This window comes from Eublepharis macularius, chromosome 7 (genome assembly GCF_028583425.1).
Source record: "Eublepharis macularius isolate TG4126 chromosome 7, MPM_Emac_v1.0, whole genome shotgun sequence".
NCBI lineage: Eukaryota > Metazoa > Chordata > Lepidosauria > Squamata > Eublepharidae > Eublepharis > Eublepharis macularius.
In genome coordinates, this window is record NC_072796.1 from 144,438,853 (window position 1) to 144,449,452 (window position 10,600).

General features: G+C 49.2%; 1 protein-coding gene across 1 annotated transcript; it reads right to left on the reverse strand.

Annotated features, from left to right (window-relative positions):
- Window positions 1-2,951: 2,951 nt before the first annotated feature.
- On the reverse strand, window positions 2,952-9,476 carry LOC129333547 (N-lysine methyltransferase KMT5A-like). The gene is made up of 3 exons (XM_054985274.1): window positions 9,186-9,476; window positions 6,566-7,354; window positions 2,952-3,572 (listed from the first exon to the last, which is right to left on the reverse strand). The coding sequence occupies exons 1-3, from the start codon at window positions 9,189-9,191 to the stop codon at window positions 3,072-3,074; spliced, it is 1,296 nt and encodes a 431-aa protein (XP_054841249.1). The 5' UTR covers window positions 9,192-9,476; the 3' UTR covers window positions 2,952-3,071.
- Between the last annotated feature and the right edge of the window lie 1,124 nt (window positions 9,477-10,600).

Consider the following 10,600-nt stretch of genomic DNA (forward strand, 5'->3'; position numbering starts at 1 on the left):
TTCTTCTGAGAAGAGTTCGCCTCACCCTCTGAACAGGCTAAGAAAAAGACAGAGCCGCTTCCAGGGCGCCTGTTCACCTCCCCTGCAAAGGCTGCAGAGCTTCGGCGTCCTGGTCCGTTGCTCTAACAGCCCAAGATCTTCCAGCCCTAAAGAAGGAATTCTCACCTTGCAGTGCAGTTCCATAAGGGCTACTTCAGAAGGGCCAAGACCGAAGACAAACCCACCTGAACCAGCCACAAGCACGAGAAGGTGCTGTTCACATCTCCCTAAGGAAAAGAAGGCGCGCCCCCACCCCTGACCTCTCGAATTCAGGAACTCTACCTCAGCATCAGTAACGGCGCAGCAAGAGTTGCATTGACTCACCCGAAAAGGCCTCCTCATGTTTCAGTTCTTGAGTCCTAGCCCGCCTCCACCCGCCTCCTTCCTCAAAGCAACGGGGAGGCCTCCTGCTCTCTGTGTAACCGACTCTTGTCTGCACCTGACTAAAGGTCCTACTGTCTCAAAAGAAAGATCTATCTTTAACTCCTGGAGAGCTTTCAGCAATCAGTAAGGCCTGTTAAACAGGACTGTTCCCTGAACAATTTCTGCTTATCAGTACATTATTTATATAAGGTCCTTTTTGCAATGATTCTTCTCATCAAAGCACACAGAAACCTTTCTAGAGTTTATTTCTTTTATTGAAATTACACTTTAGTCTTTTAATGAAGCAAGTTATCAAAGTATGTATGGTTTTTAATATAAATCCTACAAAAACAGAACACTGAAAGGCAATGACTATTAGGTTTACTAACATTTCCTAATTAACTTTAAGTTTAAAACAATCAAAGTTTCTATGAAATGTGTTAAGATTCCCATAGCATACAATGCATATAAAATTCTTAGCTAAATTCTCATGAGATTTCTTCCAATCAGAACTCTAACATACTATCTGAATTTGTATGTTTTATAGGTTATCTTATGCAAATCTCTAAGATCTTTTCCGTGTGATACCATAAACAAACTCTGATTGGCTTGATGCCAAAAATGACATTATATCCAACTTGCAAAACAAAGCTGTAAATTTGTAAGAAATGACAGAGTTAAGTTGGTAGATCACATTGGTTCATTTTCTGATAGAAGAATATTAATCTAGATAGAGTCCACTATTTTTAATTAGCTCTCAAAGATGAAAGCACACCTGTTTTAGTTACCTAACATTCTGGGGGGGAAAACACAGACAGTTCATGCAAAGTGGAGAAGCTCACCTAGAATACAAGCGTATTGCTTTGCGTTGCTTCGTACTGCCTACTGCCGTGTGCTTTAATCTGTATTGCTGCAACACCTGCCTCCAAACCAGAGAGGCAGGTAAGAATACCGTGTTTGCAGCTTGGTGGCCAATACCCCAGACAAGGGAGGAAAGAGGCCGCCTCTCCTTGAGTCCACACGCTGATGGGTGTGGCAAAGGCACTTGAAGCGCTTTTCCCGGAAGCTCAAGTTCCCCACATGCTCTTGCCTCCCCGTTCTTCTTGCTGGGGTTTTTAACCAGCTGGCCATTGGGCTGGGGCAGGGGCTGACGGTGCCACCGACCAATATGGGGCCACAAGCCCTGCCGTCGGAGCTCCCCCTGGGAGGCGGGCTCTGGGAAGCCGCGGCCTTGGTTCCTCCCTCCTCTCCCCTGCCTCCTCCCCTGGGGCATCTCTGGTCTCTCTGCCAGCTGGAAGCTCAGGATGAGGGCCTCCACGTTTGTTAAGTGGTATCGCACTAGGGTGCGAGATTCCCAGGTTTGCATCCCGATCCTACCACGGAATTATTGAATGATGTAGGACTTAACCGACACAACAGGGTTGTTGCGAGGTTATTATTTTATTTATACCCCCACCTTGGAGACACAAAGTGGCTCACCTGGGGTTTTTCCCCTCCATCCTCACAACCCTGTGAAGCAGGCTAGGCTCAGAGCATGCAACTGGCCCAAAGACACCCAGCAAGCTCCCGTGCCAGAATAAGGACTTGGATCTGAGCCTCCTAGGTGGTAGTCCAACACACTAACCACTATGCCACACTGGCTCTCAAGGGAGAAAAAATATTATATAACTAGCAACAAAGCCTGTTGTGGGAAAAAATCCACTGGGCTCTAGAAAGGGCAGGGCAAGTGGGCGGGCGTTGCCCCCTCCCTGTGCCCCATCTGGGCAGGGGGGAGTGGCTGGCATTGTCCCCTCCCCTACACCCAATCTTGGCAGGGAGAGCACATTGCCCCCTCCCCTGCATGCCATCTGGGCAGGCAGAGGGAAGGAGACCTGGGCCGAGCATTGCCCCCTCTGGGTAGGGGGAGGACAGGGTGGCCGGGCAGACATTGCCCCCTCCCCTGCTGGCCCTCTGGAGGAACGAGCCGGCTCACCTGGGCTTCCTGTGGCGGCGGCGGCCTCTGGAGGCCATGCAGGTTTTATTCTGGTGCTCCTGCACAGGCACATCAGGATAAAAAGTGCGTCATCACCAATATGGCTTGCCTTTTATACAGAAAGATGGAGGAGTGGAGAATATAGTACAATTTTAGTCCCCGCTGTAGAAAAAAGTGAGGTGCAAATGATTCAATAGCCAAAGTGGATAACCCACCTTGGAGGACCAATCCCAACCATTAGTACAAGTTAACAAGTATATGTGATGATATAAATCAAGAATGAGAAAGCCAAACCCTCCTTCAGTAAATGGAAGTTGCATCTTCTTTAGAGAAATTTGAGAGGTAACGTCCCCTTCCATGTATCTGAGGAAGAGAGCTGTAGAACAATTTGAGCTGAAATATGCTCTGATAGTGTTTAGAGTGCTACTCACTCCTCTGTAATTTCAACACTAAAATTACTCATAGAGGACTGGCTTTATACATCATGATTCTGCCCTCCCGGGAGGAGATAATGTTCATCTTACACAGAAATTCCCTGACTTGTTTCCCTCCACTGTAAAAAAATAACTCAAAGCAATTGTTGGGCAATGCCTTTATTGAATTCCAGCATGAAAACAGAACTAAACAGAGCTTTAAATAAAACAAAAGAAACATCTCCCATAAATAGCTACTATGTTTTTAGAGCCTTTTTATTTTTTCAGTCAGGGGTTTTTGCTTCTATGGCGCTTCTTGCCCTTTCCTCATAATCAAACAATATTTCTTCCCCTGGCTGTATGTCTCTTTTGGCAGTGAGAATGAGATGTGGTTTCCCATCTAACACAACTAATGTAGTTACAGCATTTACCTGTGTTTTGCTGTGGTTGACTAACCTTCCAAGTTTGGCATCTTCCTTCATGGCATCAATACAGTGTGTTTTATCATTAAATTTAAAATAATACATGTAGCAGTGCTTCCTTTCACTGCAACTGTACACTTGTTCTCGCAGCTTTGCTTCCCTGAGGTCTATCACCTCCCCACAATACTCCAGTAAAAAATCCCCCTTCTGAAAAGGTTTCTTGGCTACCACTCCTCGGCTGTTCTCTTCAGAAGAACAGACTTCAAAAAGCTCCTGTTCTTCAGCATTGCACATTGCGACAGCCACGTTCTGTTTCCATTTTTGACAGTCAGCCCATTGAGAAGACTCTGGGGGTGGGATTGCCTTCAAGAGACACAAAACAAAACACCTGTCAATAATATCCTATTACACTACTGTAGCTTATTCCAGCCAAAGCATGGCCTATTAACTTGATTCCAGGTATGAAAATCTGCACTGTCAGATATTAACTGTTTAAATGACAGTTCTGAGCATATGAGCTCTTTCAAAATCCCACCCACCCTGACAATTTGGGGGTTGTAAGATTTGGTGCTTTGATTGTGGGAAAGTTTATCCAGAAAACTCCCACCTCCATCAGGGTTTCACAGTAATTCATACTGGGAAGTAGGCAAAGCATTCTTTAGCAGATATATTGCGGCCAGGGAACTTATTTTGATGTCAACAACAGTAACAGGGTCTAGATTTATGGAGATGCCAAGATTCTGCACAGCCGAGAGGTCAGTAAGAAGTGATTCATCCCCAGACTGAGATGAACCCAGGCAGCTTTCTGAGGCACCTCTGGAACGTTTGCGTGGCTATGGTCAGAGCTTTTGTCACCGCACTCCTAGTCCTCTGGAAGGAGGACATGAACCAACAGGTTGACCCGATGGCTTGTAGGTACTCTGTCTCAAGTGGCAGGGCCCAGGGATCCCCCCCCCGCCAGTTGCAGATAAATCCTCTAGCATCTGTACCAAATTGGACTGTACATTTCAAGCAGCAGGGTCCAGTGTGCTGACTTGTCCCATTGTTTGGGATAGCTTTTAGTTTAGCCAGCCTGACGATATGGACAGGATGTTTGCGCTGCATGCTCTGGGAACATTTGTGCTATGTGCTGTGGCAAAATCCAGATGAGGTGACGGCGGTGTGCTCTGTGTGGGGCTGCCCTTGAGAAGTACTTGAAAACTTCAGTTGGCACCGAATGTGGCTGCCAGGATGTTGACTAGACCATATCACTCCCGGCTTGACACTTCTGCAGTGGTTTCCAACTAGTTTCCAAGCCCAAAGCAAGGTTCTCTAAAGCCCCGTATGGGTTGGGACCAGCATGCAGCGGGTATGCCTAGTCTATAGGAACCTGCCAGACTGCTAAGGGCATCTTCTGAGGCCCTGCTTGGAGCACCTCCATTTCCTAAAGTTAGGCAGGCAGCAGCTTGAGAGGGGCCCTTTTCAGCTGCAGCACCGAAAGGGCTGACCTCTTTCCTCAGGGCTGTCTCCTTTTCCGTGTCTGAAAAAGGGAGCTCTGACTCTTGCAAGCTCACGCTCTGGAAACCTTGCTAGTCTCTGAGGTGCCACCAAATTAAAATCCTGCTGTTCCCATTTCTACTTTTGCCTCCCACCCACTGACGAAGTGGTTTTTGTTTAGTTGGATCCCTCCTTCTTGCAACACGGGCTTTTAATTGGTTTTATGATGCATGTTTGACCTGTTAGATGCCTGGGGGCCATTCTTGGGCAGGAAGGATGATTACAAATCCTGCCCATAAATAAACAAAATGTGCAGCGGTAGGTCTTGTTTCTACGGCCCAGTGACCTCTGGGAATGCTCTGTATCTATATTGACAATCATGTCACCATTCAGTCCCTTACAGCCATCAGGTACAAATGCACAGACATAAGCCCAATGGCCTGAGACCGATTCAGAGGAATTTCGGGCTCTTCATGGGCAGAGACACAAAGTCGACCAGGGGATCTAAATTGTGCATGAAAGGCTGATGTGTGGGGCTTGGTCGGGTGTGGGTCCTCTCCCCTTCCCACCTCTCCTTGGGGACACAGACTTCAGCTGCAGGGGCCATCCAGGTGAGGGTCTCTTAGTCGAGGGCAAACCTACCACTTCCTTCCACTGAGCAGGAGGGCTTGGTGTCACTTTTTTGCTTATGTTCAAAACCCTCATGTTTTACTGCAGTTGCTGATATATAAAGTTAGCAAGGAGGCACCTCTTGGACAACAGGTATGCTTGGACTGGAAAATGTTTTGTGGCTACCTTTGGTTTCTTGTAATGGAAGTTTCTTACTGTATAGCGATGCCTTTTGCAATAGTGGTTTCCTACCCTTTGTCCTCCTATGGCAGGGGTCCACAGAAAGGTGCCATAGTGTCCACCAATACCTTGCCTGGCACCCACTAAGTGCTTTTAGAAAGTGGGTGGGGGCTGGTGGAACTTCTGCCCAGCAGGGCTTCTGATCTGGCCACTGGAATTTCGTTTGGCTGTGCAGATTTTTTTTAAAATGTTGCTTTGGCAGCAGCTGCCATCACAGCACAAGGGTCTTCACCATGCGATTGGTATGCTGCCTTTTGTGGCTGCACCTACCACACTGTGTCAGAAGTCCAAAGGTGTCAGCAGGCTCAAAAAGGGTGGGGCACATAAACGAGAGGTGGGCATGGTTTCTTGTAATGTTTCAAAGTACCTTTCAGCTGCCTTGTGATAACCAGATTTCATATTAATTGCTTTGTGAATGTTGCAATGAATTTTACCTCATCCCAGTGTGAGGAAAGCAATTTTATAGCTGCATTGAATGGTGAAAATGCCAGATACGCCATTTTCAGTAACTCAGGATGGCTTTCTCTCAAACATGCCACCATGCTTTTATTTATTAACAGCGTATACAATAAACATCAATAAAAATCATCTTTGATGTCAGAATCAACCAGATGGCAGAACAAACCGTATTCCAAAGTTTGTAACTGAGCATTTTAACAGGCACTGGGAAAGGAGCCAAAGAGTCCTATTTATTCTATGGGCTCGAAATTAGTTTTCACAAGACCTTTATAACTATTTTCTAGTTTTTTTAATCTAAAATTTGTTTCCATCAGTTACCTCCTTTGGGTGAAATGTTTTGGTGTCAAAAATACCCAGGTTATACCCATCTTCAAGAATATCAGGGACGCTTCACAGAAGGATGTGTTCCCTTCAACACCCTTGACACCCAAAACTTTGAAAAGGCAGCTTGTCTCACAGTGAGGTATTTTGTGTGATACTCATTTGGCTCAAATGTTTTCTTCATAGTATTTTATTGACTCCTGACACAAATCTCAAAGATTGGGGATCTTTATTTTATATTCTTGCCTCACCTTCATTTTCCGCTCGGAGAGTTTGATGTGAGATGGTTCAGCACCTTCCCTGCTGGTGCTTGGCTCAGATTTGGAACTGGGCTCCTCCGTTGTCCTGAGCAGGGTGGATGTCAACTGTTCCCTGAACGCTTCTGAGAAGAGCTCCCCTTCAGCGGCGGAAGCTTGCACAAACACGCTCTCCTCCAGAAAAGGCTTTTTGACTGGTGGTGCTCCAGGTGTAGCCATTTCTGAGGAAGGGCATATCCAGCTTGGCCTGCTTTCTTTCCATAGGAGTGCTTTTTCATGATGTATCTTAAGTAGGTCTTCTTGGAGATCTGCAGCCTCAGTTGCTGATGGCATTGCCTCTCCCTCACCTTCGCCTTCTTTTGGGTGGCCTTTTTCTGAAATGATAGATGGTCGCTGTTCAGAACATTTCCTTTCCCAAAATTCTGCATATTCTTTTGCCTCTTTGACCTCTCGTTGAAGCTCCTTAGTTGTTTTTCGCAGGCGCTCAATTGTTTCATTAGCCTCCTTGACAGCTTGCTGTTCATTCTGTAGTTCGTCCTTTATCCTTCTCTGAATTTCATCTATCCTAGATTTTACATCATGGGCCTGCTCTTTGAATACTTTTATTTCACTCCTCCTCTCCTCAGCTTCCTTTTCATAATTTCTCAGAGATTCTTCGTGCCTCAAAAGCTTTTCTTCCTTTTCTTTTGCTTCATGCAACATTCGCTGCAGTGTGAAAAACAGAAACTGCTCAAACTGGGAGCACGCAGCTAACATCTCGTCCAATCTCTCTTCCTCGGAGGTCTGTCAAGAAAAATGAAGAGAGGAAAAATCATTTGACTATTGGGAATTGGGAATCTAAGGTACCTGTGAAGAAGAGGGGATTACTTTGCCTTCAGAATTCACAGAATTCCTGGTACAAAATGCCCCATACTTCAGAAAACATCTTCAAGGGATATTCCCTTTTTTAAAAAAACACACACAGAATTGTGGCTCTTAAGAAAGTTCACAGTGCTTCCTACCTGCAGAGGCTGAGGTAGGATTTGGGATTTTTATCTCACTCTTGTGTCCCTGGACATTCTTCAGCCTCTGCAACTGCTTGGCTGGGTAGAACTTTTCAGGAAGGGCTCGAGGAGAGGGACAGATTTCATCACTCGAGCCAGAATTTATGGCTCTACATAGAAAAGGGTGAGGGAGTTGGCTGGCAAGTACCTCCTGAACCCAATGACCAGGCTGCTTCCTCTGTCGCTGGGGACAGTAATGACTGCTCACAGGGAGAGGATCAGACATATTTACCAAGCAGGGCAGGTCCATGGACTTTCTCACGAAAGAGGGAAGCACCATCAGAGGCTCTTTCCTCTTCCTGAGAAGGGATGTGTGAATGGAACCAACATATGCCGCGGCAGTGTACCTTTGACAGCAGCACATAACAGCTCTCTCTCTGACACACACACACACACAAACAAACCTACCAGTGGAGGAGCTATGAATGTTCATGTTAATTTTTGCACATTTATATCCCACTTTTCTCCATAAAGACACCCCCAAAGTAGCTTTCTGTGCTTTCTCTTTCTCCATTTTAACATCAGAACAACTGTGAGAAGGAAGCTCAAGTGCGTGTGACTGGCACAAATCACCGAGCCAAATCCCATGGGAGGGGGACGATTGGAACCGTGGCCTCCCGGGTCACAGCCCATCACTGTACCCCCACATCCCACTGGACCCCAGCAGCCTGAGCATTCTCACGCAAGTATCTGGATGGCCTTGCTGTGAGTCCCAACCCTCTCTACCGTGGGGCCAGGCAGCAAAGAAGACTTAAGGAGGCATGAAGACGCTCACTCACACCAGCCAAGAAAGCATAGAATCTTAGAGTTGGAAGGGGCCATACAGACCATCTAGTCCAACCCCCTGCCCAGTGCAGGATGTTCACATGGTGCAGGGGGTTCACATGGCGAAGAGGTGGCCAGCTTTGCCTGAACCAGTACCGTATGAATGTCTGCTTTCTTGCTTGGTCCACCGAGGAGTCAGGGGAGGTTTTTACAGGGCCATTTTCCCGTCTATTCTGGCCTTACTGGTGCTGCAGCAAGCGAGGGGCGGGGTTGAGGGGACAGACACGGTAGCGGCATGTCTATGTGAATCAGCCTCCTGGCCTGCCGCGGAGAGCCAGCTCTTCCTCACAGGACACAGCCTGCCCGCCTAGGATCCCGGGCTAGCCCGCCCCCTCCCTGTCCCCATCCATGCCCCTCCAAAGCTCTTTGCAGGAGCACCCCCATCCTCCCTCAACCCCACCCAGGCGTCTCAGTGCTGTGGACTGTGCCCAGGCAACTGCGGGTGCGGGGGCCGGGAGCCCTCCGCCAGCCAGCTCTTCAAGGGCTGTCAGAGCCCCGAGGAAAGGGATGGGGCACGGGGGGGGGGCGTGCATTTCGAGGGCCCCTCCCTCAGTCCAGCCTGAAACGCGGCCACCTCGCTGGTGGTACCAGGCTGGCTTGTGAGGGCCAAAAAGCTCCCCACCCCTAACCTGTCTTCTCCCCTCCCCTCCCAGACATTTATTCCTCCTCTGCTGAGCTGGGAGCTGGGGGGGGGGGGCGGCCGGGGGGCCGCAATGTGGCCGGACAGCAGCCGGATGCTTCCTCACCTCCATCCCCTCGTCAGCCACACGGTGGGCCAGAAGGAACGGCTCTCTGGTCTCTGCGGCCGCCGGGATCCCGACTCCGGGGCTTTCCCTCGCTCTCCCAGGAAACGTGCCTCCGGCTAGGGAAGAGGGCGGCCGGCCGGGGGCTCCTCGCCGGCCAGGCTTCGCAGCCAGCAAGCAGGGGGTGGCCGGGGGCAGCCACGTGCCCGCGGATTGATCTCCTGGGCTACGATCTTCCACACGAAGCTCCTCCAGGCTCCCCCCGCCCCCCCTGCTAGGAAACGAAACCGGAGGGCTGCGGCCCCTCCCTATTCCCCCCGCCCCCCCCGCCTTCCAACCAATCAGAGCCCCCTCTCTTCTGTAAACAGAGTCACATGATCGTGGGAGGAGGAGGGGAGGGGGAAGGTGGGCCGGATCACTTCCCCAAAGATCTCGTCTGGAGTGCAGAAAGGATGCAGGTCAGGGAGCGCTGCCTGGATGCGGCTCCCCGGGCTTGCCTCTCCCCCCCCCCCCGGCCCAGTTGTGACCAGGGGGGGAAGGGCTGCCTGCCAGGGGGAGGGGGCCAGGCAGTGGCCAGTGGCTGTGGCGCAGCATCGCCCAGGACCCGCCCCCGCCCCCGCCCCCATTCACATGCACAGCGCAGAACTTTTTAAAAAGGGTTTTGTGGGTGGAGGGAGAGGCTGTCCACTGTGGAGAAAATGCGCCTTTGGGTGGGACCTTTAAGATCCAAACTTTCCCACCCACCCGCATGGCTTTTCTCCCGTCTTCCTCAAAATTCTGAGGTAAATTTTCTGAGAACCGGGACCCACTCTGAAATGCCCACCCCCCACCTTGTAACCTCCCTGGATCAGTGGTTGAGGGGAAAAGACAGTTAAGCAAATGAAAGCAAGAAAGAAATGTTCCCTAAGCACGGGTTCAAAGGCATTTCTCCTTTGCAAGCAAGGCAGACTAGGCTTCATATGAATTTCCTTTCAGCAACACATCTTATAGCCAGTTTTACAGTTTCAAAAGCAGCAGGTAGACCTGTTCTCCTGTCGCTTCACTCGAGTACCGCCACTGAGCCCTGCAGAGTGATGGAGGAGAGGACGAGCGGTGGCTTGCCTGCCAATACTGCCCTTTCACGGTCATACGTAGATTCTGTTCTGTTTCTGTGTTCTTTTTTTCAAGTACAATCAGGGAAACATACTTGCATTCATTTCCTACTTTCCACGAACCAATAAAATATTGATAAAATCTATTCTGACAAAAAAAGAACCATTCTGATATGGCACCAGAGTATTACAAAATTATAAGTATCTACCCAAGTCCTGGTGGGGGTTGTTTCCCGGAAGAGCTCGGGGAAGGACGTTCTGCCCTCCTCCCACTGGGCGAGGCAGGCTGGGCTGAGCGAGTGTGGCTGGCCAAAGGTCACTCAGCAA